Raw genomic sequence first — 21440 nt, 5'->3', positions numbered from 1 at the left:
AGAAGGTCGAATTCAGTCCACAGCTAAACTTATTCTAGTAGACTGCTTTAACGTTAGAGGGTAATAATTTTCTCATCGCAATAAATATTTTAGGCTTGTCCCGTCGTATTAAACCTACTATTGTCATGTCCTAATTTTTTTTGAGAGTGAATTAATGTACCTAATGGGAGTAATTAGGTTTACGCTCAAAGTTGTAGGCATTCAGTTTTTTATGTCGAGGTTTGGATAAAATCAGAGTCATGAAAATTAAAACGCGTTTCACCATTCGTGACTTGTAGAGCATAACTAAATGGTACTCTACGTGGTTCGAATTCTGAGCGTTCCTATTCTCTGAGCGCCAGATACACAGGAGAAAAGTCAACCGTACATAATGGAGAAGTTATGTTCCTAGAACCTGATATGAGCAGAATAATTCTATTTTGCCCTTAAACATCTGGTAAATAATCAACAAAATAAACACCAGTTTGGGGAAAGCAACCTACGCCCAAATCCCCTGTCTCTAGGTGAACTGTTCTCGGTCCAATTTTCAGTGCTTGAATGAACCATTATAGTATTGGTTATATTCAGTCAGTTAAACGAGATTTTATTTTCAGTAGTAGTTTTTTCTCGTGTATATTGGGGATATTGGAGCTCCAAGCATGGCCTTGTTAGCGATTTCACTTGATGTGACTTCGGTGATGAGAATTTGAGAAGAGCGTGTGATGATTCGTAGCAACTTGTAGCGGCTTAACTCCACTAAGCATGAGCTAGCCAACATCAACTTAAGTTATATTCTAGGTGACAGCGATGCATATAGGTAATCATGAAGAAATATGGAGTCCTTAAAAACAGATTTCATGATGGTTGAACAGTTTGCGCCGTGATCGACGGAATGCTGTGAATGTAAGTCTGGGTAATAATAAGTCAAGTTACGGCAAGTTAAGCTGACGTTAAGATTGCTACTCAATGTTAACAAAACCTGTAGCTCCATTTTACGTCGCTTATTCTCTAGTATGGATAGATAACCGGAATCGAGCCAGTTCCGTAGGAATGCCTTATCGATTCCACTGAGGTTCGACAAAATGAACATGCCAGCCTATCTCTTCTCCTACCAGTTGCCGGGTCGTGTGGATCTTGGAATCCGTGAATTCAACTCCCCCTCGAACCCGTGACCCCCTGACGGAAAAGACCGGCTTCTTGTCACTCACTCTCTCGCCAGTCGTCCACCGACCAGTTTTTCCTCTTTTTCTACTCCTTGAACTCTCATCGTGACCTCTTCAATGCGTCTTATTCGTACGTAGGATGTGCGTGGAGGAACAGCGGCATTTTTTTCAGTGTTTCAAGTGCATTGCGAGGATTCCTATGATGTCATATTACGGCGATCGGAGTCGAATGTCAAGCCATGAGAGAGCAAGTAATAAGGGGAAAGGCGGTCTGAACAACAAGATCCCTTCCCCTAACTAAGCTGTTTCACCCCAGACGGCCGGGTTCCTTGGTGTTGCGTCAGCGCTAATCTTCTTTCCCCTCCCGCCCTCCCCGCTCCGCCTAAGGCTCTTACTCGGTTAATAACTCGCGTCAGCTGACCCCCCGACAAAAGGCGAGACCTCGGGAAAGAGCCCGCAACGGGCCGCAGTAAAAATCCTCCGTAAACAGTCCAATTGGTCGGAGACGGATGGGGTGGGGTAGAAAAATTAATTTCTCTCCAGCTTTTGTGTTTGCGCGCGGGAGCCATCTTGTCTCTCCGGTGGCAGATAATAGCCGTACCCAGTCGGAATTCCTTTCTTGCCTCGTGTTGACGAGATTCCGCCGCCGAGCCGGACGATACCGATTCTTACGGAATTGAGTGCCTCCCTCGACATTCCAGAGCGTCCTGTTTATTTGAAGAAATCGGTACCTATCTGCGCCAGAACCTTTTTATCTCGCCGTCTTCGAGATTAGTAATTGTTGTCGGGTGAACCTTGATGGAGTGGGTTCTCGTTTTGCTTCTGGTCAGAGACTGCACTACACAATCCAAGGAAGAATTGATTCTTTTAATTAACAATATTCCATTACGATTAATTACGAAGAAATGAATGATTCAATGCATGAAAACGGTGGCAATGTCCCAATATCTTCAATGATCTTAGTGAATTTTAGTTCGGATTTTAGAGTAAAAACTGCACATTTCTGAGTCTTACGTTGACCAGTATTCATTGAACTCAGTACGCTAGTAAAGGGACGATATGACTGCGGAAGTTGAATTTGCCGTACACATTCAGAGAATAAATCGCAAGTATTTATATAATTTGTGGTAACTTTTTTTTGGGCAATTTTGAGTTCTTATCCGTTGAAGGCCATCAACTATGTCACTCTAACTACATGAAAAATCTTTAGTTGTTCATTAGCTAGTTATAAGGTGATGGAACTTGGGTGATATTTCTCTCGTAAAAAAAGTTAACGTTAATTGACATCGAAAAATAATCGATAGATTGTCGCTGTAATATTGTTGTAGCCATATCATAATACTTTTAAAAATTGTAGGCGTTCTACTCTTCTGCGTGTTTTCTGTTTAGGTTTTTCCAGTTGCGCTCATTGCACTCGTCTATTTACGACTTCCCTTACCGCAGACTGAACTCGGTGCGCGGAAGTGGCGAAGTTATTTTTTTTCTTGCCGTTACACGCGGCAGCATTGCTCACCGAGAAAGGGAGCAGTCGGTCTACCACCGACGAGATTTCAAAGCCCCCGTTGAAGAATGGAGCGTATGTAACCAGTCTTTGAGAGAATTTTAAGTACCCTGCCGCTACGCAATTTGCCCTGGCCAAATGTAAGATCAGGTTGGCCAGAAATCTAAAACTGAAGGGTTATACGCTCAGCCGTTCTCGTTAAAAAAGAAGTTCTTCGCTGTGATTGCGTTTGAGGCTAGCGCTAGGAAACGATCGTAAAAAAATAGGAAGAGGAAATGATCGACATCATTCAATGAGTCAAGAGAGTCTCTAAGTAAACTGAAATCGAACAAGCGGAATGAGGCATGAATCATTCTGTGAATTGCGTGCAATTTTTTTTGGCTGACTCTCAAAAAAGATATGCGGAGTTTTCTCTGCTTTGCGCATGTCTATCGAATATTCATTTATGGCAGTTGTTTTACCTAAAAGTCATTTGAGAAATAATATTGAGCATAACTCCGCTTCTCGAATTTGTTGAATTCAATAGTGGTTGCATTTCACCCCTTCTTTTCCCGATACCTATCTTTCTGATAACCATTCATGCATTGCGTCATATGTAATAAAAATCCCTGTATTTTGCATTAAAATGAAATATTACTTATATTTCATGTTGTTATTATTATCATATTAAATTTAAATTCTTAAAACTTGATGGATCACAAAATGATATGTACCCTTGGCGGCAAGCCTAAGCCCTCGGAAGTATTTTAAAAGTGGTTCCATTGATATTATGATATTTTGAAATACCATTGAATGAATTTAGCTTCAATCTTGATTCAATGATCGAAAAAGCTTTAAACAGGTTTGGAAGTAGTTGCAAGTACTTGTGTGGCAAGGAATAATCCAACGGTATCGGAGAAACGTCGTGTGCTCGAAATTTAGTCGTTTGACCTTTAAACGGAAAACTTGTTATTCCGCGAGAACACCAGAGATGATATGCAAATATGTCTAGTCACGATAGTTTTTTACCACTCTTCATAGCCGCTTAGATTCGGAAAAATGGCTGCTCACGCACGTCTATTTGACACCCACGAGATAAGGATTCTCATAAATGAATGGGACATAGCTGGCGGAACATTCACTAATGTATCTGGAGGGGAGTTGGAATAGATCCGACGCAGTCGTATTCCATTATGTCGTCAGAAAACACGACGCGGAAGTGTGATGGGATGTTAAAATCACGAGGCAGTTTCTCCCGGCTCAATTCTCCAAAGGGAGAGAGGGAGATAGCAGCTGGAAGTGGGACGAGTTCTCTTTCCCGAGATCGGAAAAAGAGCCTTCAAACTGCAATCTTAGGTCGAGATCCTCCTCAGGGAAAAAATATGAAGAACGGGAGCGCCTTCCTACTTCGAGCTCTTCATGTCGAAATGGCCGTTGGTCTCTTCTGGATCAATTGCAGAGATGATGGGGCACGTCGGGACTCGCTGTCGTCAATTGTCTCATAATGGAGCCTATTTGTTCGCGATCTTGCATTCTTTTTTTTTCTTTTTCCCTTTCTGTTCATTCTTCATTTTAACATTCATATATCCCAATATCTTCATCATCATCATTTTCATCAGTCAGCATTGCTAAGATTAATTTCAAGCAAACGACATAATACTTTTGCACAAGTGTACTTGACGATGTAATTTATGAGTTGAAACGCAATATGTTTTGATAGATATTATGATTAAATAATTCTTGGAGTATAGGTAATATATTATGATATTTTTGCGTTATACTCGATAAACATCTCGCCGTCCTCAGTTACTTTTGATCCTAGTATTAGTTTGACACGGATATTCAATTAATTTTACAATTAGTAATCATATTTTTCTAACGAACTTATTTATTTTCCTATACATCTCTGATCCCTATATCCTTACGTATCTAAATTTATTAATGACGTTGTACTAAATAAACTTTGATCGTTATCTTATTTCACGGCCCGTTTTTTTTAGAGAAATTGTGAATTTTGAAATATTATGAAAATGATTACATCAGTATTGCTTATTTACTACCTTCTACATGATGCATTAGCCATGGGTGTGGAAGTATTATACCATATCCTTCTAACAATGGTGGCATATCAGTGGATGACGACAGCTATAACTTGTCGAGTTGCATGTAAGAAAGAAGCCCCTCTCTGTTATTGAAGACATATTGGATAAGCGACATTACGTGGATACTATTGGATAAATCGAAGGAAAAATAGGTCAAGATCTCTAGGAATCTAAAAATACATAGTCTTTTATCGAGCCTTTTGCTCATGAAAATTTGTTGTGGTTCACTTTAAACTTGTCTTTGTAAAATTGATGACTTCAGGTCTTACCTTGGGGAACTTCCATGTAATTTTGCTTATTAAATTTTCATGGTACATTAAAATTCTTGAGGAAAGTCGCACTATTAAGTCTTACTCGCTAGCCGCATACGGTCAATATAATCGCAGCTCATGATCTAACTCCTTTGATGATTATATCTATTGAGCATGGGAAAAAAGTCAATTTTTGATTTAGCGTATCATTACAATAATGCATTTATTTCCAAGTTGGACTTAGAATTCGCAGGGATGGGGAAGAATGTAATGCATGCGTAAACTTATTTATTTGTTGCTAGTGGTCGAAAGGAAAATTCAGCATAATACGTAGTCGTTAAGTGTAAAAAGTGTTGCTTTTAATTTTGATAGTTTGTTTCAAGGAAGTACAGAAATAGAAAAGCAATGACATGTGATACAAAACAATCATCGCAACGTAATTCTGGCACTCATCCCATTTCGAGTAACTTCTCGCCTCACGACGTAAAGGAGAGAAGCAATCAACAGGCACATGACACCACCTTCAGCCAAGTCTATATTTCTGTGATGACTAGAATGGATAATCAATAATATCTTCGGAGCTGCTTCATCTGAGATTACTGCACCCACATGGCCTCGAGCACGCGCCTATGATTCAGAATAGGCACGAGGGGCCACTAACGACCTAGTTTAATTGGCAGGCATACATGCGATACAGTATTTGATGGATGGGCTAAACACGATAATTTAATGACTGTATCACTGCTACTTTTCTCGCCAGAAAATGTAATCGTTTTCGAGCACTGCTGCTTTATTAATTGGCCTTATTTATCTCATCAAGTGTTGAGTAAGACTCGTTGGTTTCTTTCTGTTATATCTCTCGAATTCATTGTTTACTTCCTTCTGTCTACCTTTAATTTCTTCGACGATTGTTTATCCGGACCTCACAGATGATCTTTAGCTTTGTAATTTTTTTATTCAGCTATCATGTTCGATTAAGTTTGATCTTTTAAGACTCTGAAAACGTCAATCCTTGTTGAAATCACCCCACCGGTCGAGCGGGTCAAAATTTGTTTGAGAAAGGTAATTGGCTGGCAATAGAAGTAATATTTTTGCCTGTTGCGAATATGAAAACTTAGATATCCATTAAAAGGTCGCGAGCTAATTTTCGTCGAGTATGTCTTGAAGCGTGTGATTCATCTTCAGCGAATCCATGCGGGGAAGCGTATGACTGACGATTTCATAATATATGAGCTTAGTAATCAATCCGTTCAAGTTTATTCATCATAGTTTGGAGAAGGGAATAAAAGCTTTGAAATCTGGCTTTTTTCACGTTAACATCATCCACAAGATTAGAAACCGCTATATTTATAGCTAGGCTGCACGTCATGGGATAAAGTCATGGGTAAGTTGATCGCGTCACCACGCCTCCCCATATAGTTCTGCTCTCGTGATGAGCAGATGTTGTTTGATGTTTCGTTGCCAGACAACGGCCCGCCCTCTGCATCTGCGTCTCTTGCGTTGGCCCCCTTTGCTATATGCATGGGCACACCATGGCCGGTCGTCTATCCTTGTCCCCGCTGTCCGACCACGCTGCGAACAAGATATTTTAAGACGGCCCCTTAGAGTCTGATCGCGGCGGCGGCTTGGAAAACCCCCGCGGCATCATTTCACGGAAGACATCCTTGAAACGGGTGCTCTTCCTCGAATTTAAAACCCCCCTCCCGACTTCCTCGTACGTTTTTCCAGGTATCGAGTCGCGATGGTGGTTTGTACTGCTGGTTTCCAGTGCACAGAACTCGTATCTAGAACTCTACTGTTTATACGCATGTAAACCCCAATTCCTGTGCTGCATATCTTTCTACGCTAATTGTTGATTCCTACGCTGAATATACACCTAAGTAGTGGTAACGATAGTAGTTCTACCCTAATGGTTTTCATTAGTAAAGGCGCTAAAATCTAAGACTTCGGTGTGAATGATTGGTTATTTTTCTTCGATGAATCGATTGAATCATCATATACCTAATTCGAAATATTCCAAATTCCGCGACTAACTAAAATAGAAGCAATAATTTTAATCCACAAAAGTAATGTTACAAGTTTCAGCATTTAGCTGTGAATTCGTAGTAATGTATAAATGTCGAAACTAATCAAAGGTCTCTCAAGCTAGCTTATTGAAACATTATGTGGACTCAAACAAACGCCTCATTTTTTTATTCAATACTTACTTCCCCGGGAGTAATCCTAAATGATAAAATTCGGAAGATTTACGTGTTTGTTTTGCGTAAGATTTTTTTCATAAAACCAAGTCTTCTTGGCAGATGAGATTATAAATATCATCGTAAGCTTATTCCTTATTTCACAAAAGGTAAATAAATATTTTTAATAGATATACGTCCATTTGTTAATGTAATGGTGTGCATCTTCTTAGGACATTTTGCCAAATATATAATCGTAAATTTATTTATCCAATCCCAATGAAAGGATCTTTAACGTGAAGCGAAGGAAATATTTTTTTTTAAATCAGTCATTATCGGTAGTTTTGTGAATCTTCATCCTTTTGCAATACCTATTCAGGGATACTTTAATTGCCGGACAATCGCTGTTTTATACGACCGAACGATGTTGCTCGGAAAGTACATTACCATGAAATCAAACCGATCCCGACGGCTGGTTTTCCACCCCACCTTTCCTCCGATTCCCAATGTGCGCATCCTATCCCAAAATACCTACTCACCCATCCCAGAATGGATCAAATGACCTCATTTTTCGGTCTACTTGCCTAATAATCACACCGACCGCTCCTTTTTTTTATTCCATCCTCCGAAGGTTTTGAATTGGGATTTATTTACCTTCGAAATATCGCGTGGAAAACCAAATAATCTCTGACTTTATTAAACCTTTAATCTTGTATACTAAATTTGCGTCACTTATTCAGTCATGTAGTGATAGATTCCTGCCACATAAAAAATGACGTTGATTACTTTTATTAGACTTCACTTTGAGAATGCATAAGCAATACTGGAGAACGCGAATTTAAGAAATCTATACTATTGAACGTAAAACCATTTACGAATACTTTATAGTGACAGCTTGAACAACGTATTCTACCGAGCTGCCTTTCTTGAGCTGATCTCATATTGATGGAATCAAAATTAAATTAATTATTGCAAAAAGATCAAAATGCACAAGCAATCAAGAATGATTGATAAAAATTAATATTTCGTCCCCTTCGTATTAAATATGCTTCCATGGAGATTAAATGAATAAATTTACGATTATAAAATTGGCAAAATATCCCAATAAGATGAACTCTATTTTATTTTTAAACAATTGTGTTTAGTGATGAATATCAGGAGACTTTTTTCGTTTCTTTCGGAATCAGATATGTTTTTTTTTTCATTTTTATTGCGTGCGTGACGTATCTGTGTCCAATTGACGAATTAAGGGAGGATGAGAGCTTCGCCGCGAAGCCTGTGAAAATAAGCGGCGGGCGGGAAACCCAGCACCAAAGGAAGCCGTGACCAACGGTCGTTCGCTCTGGCGCCGTAATTGTTTCCTGTTTCGTAATCTAATCACGTGGTTTCCACGTTTTCCCAGTGCCGTCGTGTATATATGTTTTTTTCCTGTTCCTTGAAACTCCGCGGCCCTCGGAAAAGCCAAAATGTCTCTGCGGGACACATTTTTATGGCGTGCTCGGTAGACTGTGAAAAAACGTCGCACTCAATGACACGTAATTATTCCGTCGAATTGCTGTAATTTCGATTCCATTAATATGTGATCAGCTCAAGGAAGGCAGCTCGTTAGCACTCGGTGTTCAAGCCGTCTGTGTAAAGTCGTTATAAATGGTTTTACATTTAATTTAATAGATTTCTTAAATTCGCGTTCGCCTGTATTGGTTATACACTTTCAAAGGAAAATATTATAAAAGTGATCAATAGCATTTTTAATATGGTAGAAATCAATCCCTTAGTGACTGAATGAATGATTCACAGCATCATTGTGGTTTAGTATTGGAAATACTCACATATTTTATTTATCTGTTGATCGCTGCTTAAATACTAATAAAACTTTTCTTAACTATTCCGATACTATTTTCTTTTATTCCTTTAGAAGTACCATGCGGATCGCTAAAACTTCTCCATTGTTACACGAGAGCAGTGCAACAGGTCTCTCAGACCGGCTAATGTCAAGGAAATAGTAATTGGGCGAATCAAAAAATGTAGCATGAATTGAGAGCAGACGTCACAAGTAAAATTGAAATCTTGATGGGCAGTTTTCGCATGGGCTCATGAACACCATAATTACGTGATTTTAGACTTCAGTTTTGTGTGGTAGTATAACTTCTAAACTTATATAAATTAACGCTTGTTACCAGCTAAGAAAGAATATTGAAAACGAAAGCTTATAATCTTGTTTATACATAAGAAATCGTTTATGGAGATGCCTGATTAGCAAGAAGAAAAAGAAAATCAAAACTGCTACCTTCGTATTGAGATAAAGATATCTGGGATAAGATAAGCGTTTATCTTATCCCAGATTATTTTGTTTTGGGTGACAAGAATATATTTTTGAACATAATTTTTTTATCAGATAAAGCTGAGCAGTATAAATTTAAATAATCGAATTTTTGCAAACGGAAATTTGAATTAATTCAGAAAGATCACTCAACTAGGCACGATAGATATTTTTTACATCCTCAAGCCCTAATCTACGAGTTTTTTCTTGCCATTATTTCTCATTATCATTTCTTTTAATTCTAAATTGGCAACGTGACATGTCGTAAAACTTATGATACGATACCTTGGTGACTGCATATATCCCACTAACATCATTGAGGGCATGTAGGGACTGGAAAAAAAATTAAGAGTAATCTGTTGATTGTTTTCGCTGTTGCTTTATATGGATTGATGTTATCGTTGAAGAATTCGGAGCTTTTTCTCTGTGCTTAACCTTGAGTCTCATAAAAGCGGGAGCTTGTGCTGTCGGTCAGAATGCAGGTAGCATTAGAGCGCAATTTCTATTAATTCCCGTCTACGGCAACGCATTATTCCATAAATTACTACAGGCTAGGACATGCTGGTGGTCGTAAATTTTCTCGCAAAAGGCTCTGCCACCATCGCCATCATAACGACGGAAGCGATGGAGGTCCGCTATATCCCCCTTCCCCCTGCATCTTACCTGTGCGTTCTCCCCTCTACCAACCCCCAACCCCCGGTGCCATTCACTGCTTCCATTCCGTGTTCACAAGGCGAGGTCATCCGCCTTCCAATTGGATATAGGAAATGATTCTTTTACATCTCAGGAAAAAAACACACACTATTATATTCCCCTTCCCTGTACTCTCGCGTGCCCTTCTGAACTCCACACGTTGCATTCTAATGTAAACAAACATGCACGTATCCCATATATGATGTTTACTTCTCGAGCATCAAGACGACGGGTGTTTCGCTCTACGCAGATATTTTGACCCATAAAGTTTTCTAGCTTCATTCATATTTCATGCAATCAATATTTCCTCATTTTGGAAACATTTTAAAGTGATGCTAAGTTATGTGTGCCACGATAGGATCAAATAACTGCCTACCAATGATTTTTCCTCAAAAATATGGATGTTTTTATTGAGCTCAAGTGGATGAGATAATAATATGTGTGATTTATAGACAATCCGCAATTCAAGAGACGCTCCTCGATCGAAGAATAACTTTCAAATGGATGAAAAATGAAACGGGGTGTCATCATTACTTTAAATAAATAAATGGGGCCCACACGAGAGAAAGTGAGGAGAATACCTTGACCTGAATGCTGAGATAGGATATGGGCCAAAATGATTCATAGCCGTCCTCTTTAGTTTCAATCTAGTTTTTTAAATTTCAATGAATTGTTTCGAAATTTTCTTCCTTTTTAAGAAAATAAGCGTAAAAATATATAAAGTCTCGAAATATAAAGGATGGTAAATAAGTAGTTTTTATGTGATTTTGAACATGACACATGGGTCACAGTAACCCGTCCTTTCCTTCTGTTACTAAATCGTTTATTTTTCTCCTTTATATCGCAGGTGAAGGTCTACAGGACGTCTCTGGAGCACTTCGCAGTCATATATCCCCAGAAGAAGGTGTGCAGACCACTTGGTGTACTAAACCTGAGGAACGCCCACGTCGAGAGGCTGTGCGACACTGTGCTGCCATCTAGCGTCGGAAACTGCCCGAAGCCGGTCGACCTCAAGAAGACCTCCCAAGGGGACAGGATGGGCTTCGTGGTCCGACAGAGGGGGTTCGACTCCCCGTTCTGCCTCACCTTCCTGCTCGAGGGCCCAAGCACCTCACCGTTTGCGGCAACCCTATCCGGAGGGGCCTTCCCCCAGCGCGCAGTCCAGAAGGACCTTAACCGCGACCTGGAGCAGTGGATGGCGGCATTCCGGTGCGCCCCCGGTGGGGGCCTTTCTCCTTCCTCGCCACTGCCCCCGGGGGTTTTCCCATCGCCGCCCCCATCTCCCGTCCCCTCGTCCCCGTCCATGTCACCCAGAGGCGGGGACCTCGAGGGACACGGCGGAAACACCTCGCCCCAGCAGAGGGCAGGAAGGAGGTGCACTGCGGCGACAAGGCACCACCAGCCACCTTGCCTGGCCATCGTGGAGGAGGAAGAGGTTTGAATGGGCTGCTGAAGGGAAAAAGCAGACTTGCGAGAGAGCCTCTCCCCCTCCTCCCCCTAACTGTTAACCCGGTTGGGGTTTCTGCAGTTCGCAGACCAACCTCGAGAGAGCGCTCTCCTGCATGTTGTCTTTTCCTCTTTCGGGAACACCTCCTGGCTCTACTATATAAGGCGAGTCACCAGGAAAGCCCCGTCGGGCGCCCCTTATCCAGAAGTAGTGACGGAGTGCAGGGGGATGAGGTGGGAGACTTCAGTGCGTGGCGGGAGAAAAAGAGAACTCAAAAAGACTTCGGTCACCGTGAAAGCAGTCCCCAAACCCTCCTCACACTCCTCCCGCGGCCGACGACGACGAGTTTGGTGATCTCTTCCCGCCAAAAAGGAGCAGCAATGAAGCTTAAATGTGAAACAAAACGAAAGACTCGCATCGTCGGCGCCGCAGCATTTTGTTTTCTCAGGGGCCGGACAGAGAGCTCCCCTCCTCCCAATGGTCATTCACATGATCGGTCCTGAGACTACCTTTATTGGGCACAGCAGCTCTGTGTAGCAGCATCCAACCCTTTAACTACTTGATGCATGCTCAGGTAGTTCCCCTAATATGTTCTCGAAAATGTACTCGGCTTAATCCCGAAGAGCACAAGACGATGTATATCGGAGGGAAAGCCTTTTGAAAGAGTTAGTTTCGGGATGCTTATGATGAGACTTGATGCTGCATCACCAATAGGTTGACTTATTTAATTTATGGGTCGTACGTGACGAAGGGACCTTTGCTTTATTTTTTTACCTTCGCATCACGTCGCGCCCGATTGGTTAATATTTATGAGTTTGTTAGCATGTGAGAGCGTGTGTAAGTGATGACATTATGCGGAAAACGGGGTGGAATCCCTCGTCTGACGCTGTCGAATTTTGGTAGCTTTTGGCTCCCCAATAATCTGATCAAGTCGTGTGTGTTTGTCGAAGAGGTTGAGGCCGTCGGCGTGAAATGTTCGTTCCGTCGGCGGTGTGGACCTTACAAAACCTCTGGCCTTCTTCGACTGTATCCTCTTTCCGCAAATAATTAGGGAGCAACGAATGAGTTGAACAGGCTTTTCTTGACGACTCGTGGCATTTAATCGATGTACATATACCTCCCTGTGTCTTTCTCTGTGTGTATACAACTACTTTACCTGGACTGCCACCTCAATTTGCGGTGTAGATGGTCTTTTTTTCCACGAGGGACCTCGAATGATCATTCGGCTAGTAAGAATATTGTATTTTTTATAGAGGGGGTTTTGAAAGTTCTAGAGTGTTGTATTTTTTTATCCAGCACATCGCTCGTGTTTTTCAACCGGGCAATGTGTTTGATACGCGAGAGGAACAGGAGTTTCGACAATCTTTATGAAGAGAGTCGAATACTGACGGATAGTAAAATCGATCTTGAACAAAGTACGTAGTTGAAAATCTCTTTTAACGCCTTGAAAGTCATTGGGTAGAAAATGTAATAGCCTTTCTGAGGGTGCCAGTCTCTTTGGGACTGGTTAATTTTACTTGGAGCGAGGTGGCAATCCAGCTTTCATGTACAATTGATGTATTTCTGTGTGCGTGACTATTCATATCTATGATTGGACGCCAATGCGTGTGGTAAATTCAGCTTATTGATTGAAGTCGAGACGTTGCCATTACTTTGTAAATTGGTGTTAAAATTTAAGCACACATATTGAGAAAACAGTTGAAGTGCCCATATAAATTCTGACCTTCACCCCGCGATGATCATGGCATTTTTAAGTGGGATCAATCGTTATTACATCAGCGGGTTTCATCGACTATGCATTGACTCAAAACTGCCTGCTGCACACTGGTGCAGCGTGGCTTATGACGTCAGACTTCTTTCAATTACTCCGACGTGGAAGGTTTTACTACGCGACGGAGGAACGATTGGCGGAAAGGGCCATTAGCGATTAATTGGACCAAGGCGCCTACCCCCTTGGCTGCTATCTTATCCTAATATTATTGATTCATGTGAGTTTCTTCCACTTCACGATGTGCATGCTAAGAGTGTATAGAAGTGTGTCGTTATATTGTACGAATATTATATTGTGGGAGGTACTATTCAGTCGCCAAAATCTTCTTGCCGTATTCCTCTCATGAGAATCTCTGCGGTGCCTGTTTGGGCTACGCGATATTCGATTCAAATCGGAAAGACGCACGCATTTTCGCTTGTTCGCCGTGCTGGTTTTACTTTCTTTCATCTCTTCACGCGTTGGAAATACCGTGAATAGAAATTGAAAATTTTTATATTCGTTTTGTTTCAAGGACTTTTAATTTTCTCACCATTAGCTGCGTGGTGGAAAAATCCACATGAATCACTTTAGGAATTGTTCATTTAATTTTAGTATTACGGTGTACCAAAGAATGTGACGCACTCTTGGATGGTGCTGTAATCTGTGATCCTAAGCCGAGCAGTATTATTACCATTATGATTATTATTACTGATAATTTGGTGCCATCTTGTGATCGAAGGGTGTGTGTTCTTTTTATTTTGTGATTTCTCTCTCTTAAGTTAAGGCAGCAGTCCAGTGGTCTGGGCGCTAAGTCGTCCTGTCCTATTCTTCCATGGGGGATGCGGGGGAAAACCAACCACAATGTTTTCTTCATGGCCCTTCCCCGTATCCCCCTTTCCCGCAGTTCTCTGTGGAAACCATTTCTTTGAAGAGTCGTGCCTTTACCCATAAATTCAATACCTACTCCACTCTTATCGGCCTGCATGCTGGGGACACCGCATAAGGAGGCGAGGTCACCATAATAGATTCGATTGGAAAACGTTTGCGCAATGCATTGGCGGGTTATCGATCGTTTTGGTTAATTGATCAGTATTGATCATGATTGTCCGGCTATTACCTGAAAATTCTAGTTTTTCGGTGAAACTCTGCTCTCTTGACCTCTCTCGGTGGATAGATATTTTCGTGTTCTTTTCTGTCGGCTGCCTTCGGAGTTGAAAAGGGCCGATACAATATTAGAAACCATGACGCAAAGCCAATAGCGAATGGATCCAAATAGGATTGGGGAAGTTGTGAAAGAGAGGATTAGAAAAATCATTTCTTTCTCTCGGATTCGTTGAGGGGGAACGAGAAAGTTCGCTGAATTTGGAAAGAGTTATCCGTTGAACAGCGCCGAAACCGAGAAGGGATTAGCACGCCTGTAATGGGGAAAGTGACCTTCCTTCAGCAAAAGCTTGATATTGGAGTCTTTCTAACGCTGTAACGATTCCCCTTGAAGTACGCGAAGTCCTACGCACTTTCCGCAGCGACGGCTTTTTGCAGTTTTTACGCAAAGACTCATCGGTTGCCATCGCGACGCCCTCAAACAAGCGCTTATTGACAGATAACGAATTTACCGTCATTTAAGTGGGCGCCATCCCTCCCTTCAATCTTCCTCACTTTCTATGACGTTCTGCGGTGGCGATACCGCGCTCTCATTGGCGGAAAGTCACTCACGTGTCATCATCATCATCTTTAAGGCCATAGAGAGGGGGTAGGGGAAGCTCCGTTCGGTTTACTAAGAGAGAGAGAAAGATCATGTGTTCCACAAGGCGTCCCCTTCTCCCGCTATCGCCGAGGTGTACCTATCGCGTGAGTTAAGCCCGTTGCTAGGCAGAGGGAAGGAAGCCTCAATGGATGATGTTCCGTGTCGGTTGTGTCTTTAAAAGCAATTGTGAAACTGCTCGCGGTGTGCCTCGAGTGAGTAATTACTCTCGCGAGTCGCGAAGAGGAGAGGGAAGGGGTTGGTAATGAGAGGGAGAAGGTAAGAGAGCATAGCGGAATGAGTGAGCCGGAGAAAGTCCTCTTTCGAAGTTTCCGTGACGCCATCATCTTCTGCTTGTTTTCTTTTTTCTGCCTCCCCTCCCCCCTCGCTTGATTTTTTTATTTGTTTCTCCCTGCTTCGTTTCGATCGCTGGGGAAGTCCCGGGTTTTTTCGGGAAGGGGGTTGGTTTTTGGTTGCCATGGCGCTTCACACTTTCTTAACAGCACTCGAGGCGAACTTCGCGCTTGTTTCTAAAGGAAGTGAGGGAGACTATGTGGTGCCCGGGCTTTGCAGCTTCACACTCCTCCGGGAGAGAGAGAGAGTGAGTCACGGAGTCACTTTTAATTTTTTCAACTCCCCCCCCCCTACATTCTTTTTTTGTTCTTTCCGTCAATTCTCTCACTAACGGCGAAGGCACTCGACTTGAGTGGAGATGTTCTCTGAGGGTTGAAGAGGGATTTCTAGAAATGTTAACATGCGTTTGCTTCTTTTACTCAATAAATATATACCGAAATTGGAAACCATATCTGGATGAGTCTCTTGTTATCGTTTTGCGACGACCGAACTTGAGTGAAGGGCGAGTGTATAGGCTTTCGTATAGGCGGTGCCAAAAAAGAATTGATACCTGTGAATAGTTTTAAATAATTCCATCTTTTTACAAAAAGATGGGATTATTTAAAACTACAAAGATTTTACAAAAGGCAGGAAGGGATACGATGCATAAACTCGGGCCTGCAGCTCCACATTTCGTTTAGGCTGTGCCGGTGTGGAATTGATACGTGCAAATAGTTATAAATAATCCCATCTTGTCTCAAAAGGAAGGAAGGGATACGACACTTTAAACTCGGGTCTGCAGCTCCACACTTGTTTTACGCGGTACCGGTGAGGAATTGACTCATGCGAATAGTTATAAATAATTCCACCTTTTTTCCAAAAAGAAAGATGGAGCACGATACTGGGGCTTGCAGCTTCTCACTCCTCCCGGGAGAGAGAAAGGGAGTGAGTCACGAAGTCACTCCTCGCTTTTCTTTTGTTTGCAACCCCCTCTCCCCTCCTTCATTCTTTTTTTTGTTCTTTCCGTCACACCACTCCACGTTTTTCACCCCCTTAGCTCTCTCTCTCTCTCTAGCGGCTTGTGCGGTGAAGGCACTCGACTTGCAAGTGGAGAGGTTCCTCTCAGGGGAGATAGGGGGAGCAGCGTGCGTGCTCTTGGTGGGGTTTGGCTGACGACAGAGTCTGGTTTCAATTCCCCCAAACAACAAACACCCATGGGGGAAAGAAAGGGGTCGCGCCTCGTTTTCGGTGTCCGAACAGTGCCGAGATCCCATTTCGCTTTCCTCCTCCTCCCCACCTCAACACCATGCCAGTGCATTTCTCGTTTCTCTTTGCAGAGACGAGAAGGAAGACGCAGAAAAAAGAAACAAAAACCTTTTTCCTACCACCAACCCCCCACGACCCTCCTTGAAATACAAATATGTATAACATGTATATGTATGATGTTCCGCATGTCAACTCCTCTCCGCTGTTAGAAAGCAGTCAGAGTCTTGTACCAGAACTCGGGATATTTCCATGTGTTTGTATCTTTTCTAACTTGTGTCACGAATAAAATTTACAGAAACTGGAAACTATATAAGATTGACTTGTTATTAAAAAAAAAACAACCTCTGACCTTCCTCGATGAATGGTGGCAGTAGACTAGCACTATTGGCGCTCGTACAGGTGGAGTCGCAGGGGTACTGACGCCGGCTGTTTACCAGAAATAATTATTTAAGAAAAGTAGAAATTGGTGAAAGTTATACGATGAATGTCTATACTTGTGTATAGGATCATTTAGGTGTACTGTAAACTCCAAAAAAGTGAAAAAATATATAATTCATTCATTCTTACTCATGACCAACATTAAATAAATTTCTCTATCTAGGTGACTGGTCGTGCAAAAGTTTAGCACTGGCTTCAATCATAAACGTATGCAGATACGCCACATTATAAACTTAATCATGGAGGCAGTAGGAGGCTGTATCAACATCTACTAAGGACACTAAGCTCACACTGTTTATATTTTCATCTGAAACAATTAATGATGTTGTTTAGATCAAGTTGTTTCGTGTTGCGCATGCACAGTGAGACATGTGGCGTGTGACGACAATGCTCCAAGTTGAAATCCTCATGAAAATTTATTTATGTTTGAAAAAAATGTACTATTTTTTACACAGCAACGCAGCAACTTTTACATGATGAGAGGTTATAAACATTAGCACAAGTAAAAATCGACTCCAGGAGCACGTGTTGCGGAGTCGTGCCTCCTATGTCACTCCTACCTAATTTTAAGACGCCAGTTCGATATGCTCGACAGTTCGAGGTAAATACAAAATTTGGGCCCGCCTATGAAGGCGAAGGAATCGACCAATGCTGCGGAAAACGCCCACTGCAGAAGGACAAATGGAATGGCTTATTCGGCGATTATAAAATTCGTGAATTCTCGTCGAACTGACTGGGGTTTCTCAATCTTTAATTTCGCGGCCCGTTGGATTCGGGTCCGCGGAAACCGTGTCAAGTTCAATGGAAACTTATCACCTTTTACGGCGCGCTAAAAAACTTGCATGTCTGTGTACCTCTCTACAATGGTTTCATCATAGTTTCCCCGGGATGCGAAAATGTGTCAGATGGAGATCGATTTGACACTTTTTCAACGGAACTTATCGCTTCGCTGGAGGTTTTCTATTGAGAAAAGTTACATTGGGCAACACTTCATTTAAATGAAAAAATCAGTGAAAGGAAATGACTCTACACAGTTTCACAACAGCTGCAGTAGATGTGAGATAGAATTGATGTGAGGGTGAATAGAATTGATTTCGAAGATAATCATGTGATTGTCTTGAATATCATTGAGGTTAGTAAGAATAATGTGTTCATGATGGTACTTAACTGCTGAAAGTCGTAAGGGTGTTCATGGTAAAATAGGTTAAAATCAAACTGAACTTTTGTTTGAGTGCAATATGTTCTGACGTTTTTAGCAGAATATTGATTCTTACAACCGCAAAAAAACTTGAGGTTAATATTGCTAATTTGTGAACATAACTGGTAAACAGTAAGATTGAGATGGGTATTCGTACAACACTATTTTTATCGCTCATCTCTCGTAATTACAAAGTATAATAGCATTCATTGAGGACCATCCATGTCTTCCGCAAGGGAATAAAGTGATGATGGATTAGTCAACTTTCCATGGAAACTAAGTTAAATGGTATCTCCAATAAAAGATAAAAGTCTTGGTACCTAGGCAGTCATTAAGACTTTAGGCGACCCAATTTGATTTGATTAAATCCTCAGCACAATTAATTTCCTTGGGGATGTCGACCCAGCTCCAACAAATCTTGAATTTTGAGAGACATTGGCAGTAATTTCTGATGTCTTCACGACAAAACTACGAACACAACGTATGAAATCGTTTTTTCGACACACTATGTAATTTTCAAGGTATCGGACTTACATATTCGAAAGTGTGGAAATTACCATTGGTTTTTTATATTTTATCATGGCACGAACACAAGTCAGAGAAGTAACAAATACCAACGAATAAGTTTTAAACATCATATTGGAAGAGTGGCGGATACTTATGAGGGGCGCAGCCCTCCCCCCCCTTGCGGGTCTCGCATTACCGAACATTGCTGAACCACTATAGTAACTTTATTACGTCATAAGATAGCATTGTCTTATATATGCATATAACAAGTTTAAATAAATCTTAAATTTTGCATGTAACTTGATTATTTTTCATTACGATAAAAGTACAGGTAGCTCAAAATATCTTTTGCGCCCCCCCCCTTGAGTTTTTTCTGTTTCCGTTACTGCATTGGAAGCGTTTGGAACACCCATCTTGGATTCATCCAATCACTGCCGTCTTGGCTTGAAAGGATTTTCTCCACTTTCTGTAAAGGCCTGTTTACACGGTACATTAACACGTACGGGTTAATGTCTAAATGTATGAACGCCAAAATGCACCGTGTAACCACCCAACATTTGCGAATGCATGAACAGAAAATAGAACCTGTTCTAATTTGGTTCATGCAGTCGTACATGTTCCGTTCCGGTCCACAAAAATCATTCACGCAAACATACATTAACTCGTACGTGTTAATGTATCGTGCAAACAGGCCTTAAGAATCATTTGGGAGACCAAAGTTTTGAAAATCATTCCAACGTTTAGGAGGTTTACCTTGGCAGCGACAACAACCATTAGGTTCATGGACACAATACAATACATAAGGCAACTACTGCTGGGGTACGATTGGTCGCAACCAAATAAAGGCTTAGGGCTATTGAATAAAGCGATTGCCCAGTACCTACTACTCCTATGGTCGCCGTGAGCTCTTTGATAGGTGCCGCTGCAATTGATTTCGTAGAGATTGATGCCAAGGTTTCGCTCAAGAGAACACGAACGCGCGATGGACAAGCTTGGCCTTGTAGGTACGTTAATGTCAACGGCGAACACCCAAAGAAAAGGAAGGAGGGGTGGGGGAGGAGAACATTTAGGCCTCCCCAGGGATCGAGCTGTTGACCTTCAGCGTGCACGGCCAACACGCCAACCGGCCGCTATACTCTCCTTTTATCTCATCGATCAAGTTGAAACACTCCGAGGCTATTGTGATGCGGATTTCGGCATTCACTTGGGCAGGCTCCAGAGTCTCAAGCGAGTATAAGCTAACGGTTTTGACTTACGTAGCGCAACGCGCACCTAATCGATGCGATACAGTTAAGCTCATTATTATTCCTAAGTCTCGTGTTGGCTGCAAAGCAAAATATCAATGATATTTCCTATCGCCTCGCGGCGATAATTACGGGAACTTCATACTATTTCGATTGTATCTGACGAAGATGTTGGATGTTTAATTATTAGTCAAGAATGTGACTTTGTTTCTAAGAGTTCATTTTGAATGAGCGCAAATACTAATCTGCAGATGACCCCTCATTACCGCCGAAGCAAATGGGAAAAAAGTCGGATACTAATTTCATTGAATAAATAAAGTCGTGAGTGCCCTGCTTAAGCGAAGGTTGTGAAGAAAATTATCATTCATGATCTGCTATCACTGGTACGAGAAAAACATCGACAGGGCATAAAAGAACGATTAATCACAAAATGCTGAGTCGCGAGATTTTTCGAAGTTTTCAGACGGAAGTATACAAGATTTAATTTTCAGCGATACAACGACGGGCCATTATATCGGTTAGTTAAAGCCAGCTGGCTTTTTTAATTTCTCAAAATATAACTCTTAAATATTCACTTTTTCGGTTCCTATATTGATGTCAGTGATTTTAGCGGTCAATACTTTGTGGAACTCCATTATAACAGAAAAATAAGGGAATATCAGCAAATTTCACAACATACATTTAAATTTAATTCGAGTCAACATGTATTACTGCACAGCGGCGTTAGCAGGACTGAATATATTCAACACCGCTAAAGTTTTAGTATATTGAGCGGAATTTGTAAATATTCATTGCTTTTATGTTGGTTTTGCGTTAATTTTTCGCAACTATATGGAGTTGCTTCATAGTTACGTAATTCATTTCATATAATGCTTGTTAATGGTATATGGATATCTAAAGCATTCAAACAATTCATTTTTCCTAAATACCGTATTGCATTATTCATTCTCTGCATTCTTCAATCATGTAGCTGGATAGGACCTATATTACACAGGCCCCAGAGAATTAATTTAACGGATAAGGTTCACTAAATTGGAAAAATAGAGCAATTATTAGGCAGTGTATTGGGTGAAATAGATCTAGCAGAATATATAAAAGAGAGAACAGCGTTCGGGCCATGGAATCATTTACCACTAGGGAATATATAATGACACTGGAATTGTGCAAGAACGCAAAGAAAAGACAACAGCATAGATTGTGATAATGAGAGCAGCCCGAAAAAAACAGTGAAGAAACATGAGCCTTGAAGATGAAGGACCGGAACTGGAAAATGGTATCCGAATTGTGGGTGTGAAGGGCAGTAGATAAGATGGCGTGGACGAAAAGAAGGACGAACTTACAAGTTATCGAT

The 21440-nt window shown here is 41.4% G+C and overlaps 1 protein-coding gene across 1 annotated transcript in view; it reads left to right on the top strand.

The window, feature by feature from the left end:
- Window positions 1-17012, top strand: part of LOC124153646 — a 28891-nt gene extending 11879 nt beyond the window's left edge. The window contains exon 2 of the mRNA XM_046526942.1: window positions 11013-17012. Within this exon, the coding sequence (XP_046382898.1) occupies window positions 11013-11606 (594 nt within the window). The 3' untranslated portion in view covers window positions 11607-17012. The remainder of the gene's footprint in view (window positions 1-11012) is intronic.
- The last annotated feature ends 4428 nt before the right edge of the window (window positions 17013-21440 follow it).

Source organism: Ischnura elegans, chromosome 2 (genome assembly GCF_921293095.1).
Source record: "Ischnura elegans chromosome 2, ioIscEleg1.1, whole genome shotgun sequence".
Classification (NCBI taxonomy): Eukaryota; Metazoa; Arthropoda; class Insecta; order Odonata; family Coenagrionidae; genus Ischnura; species Ischnura elegans.
Note: the sequence above shows the minus strand (reverse complement) of the source record. Positions and strands in the feature narration are given on the sequence as shown.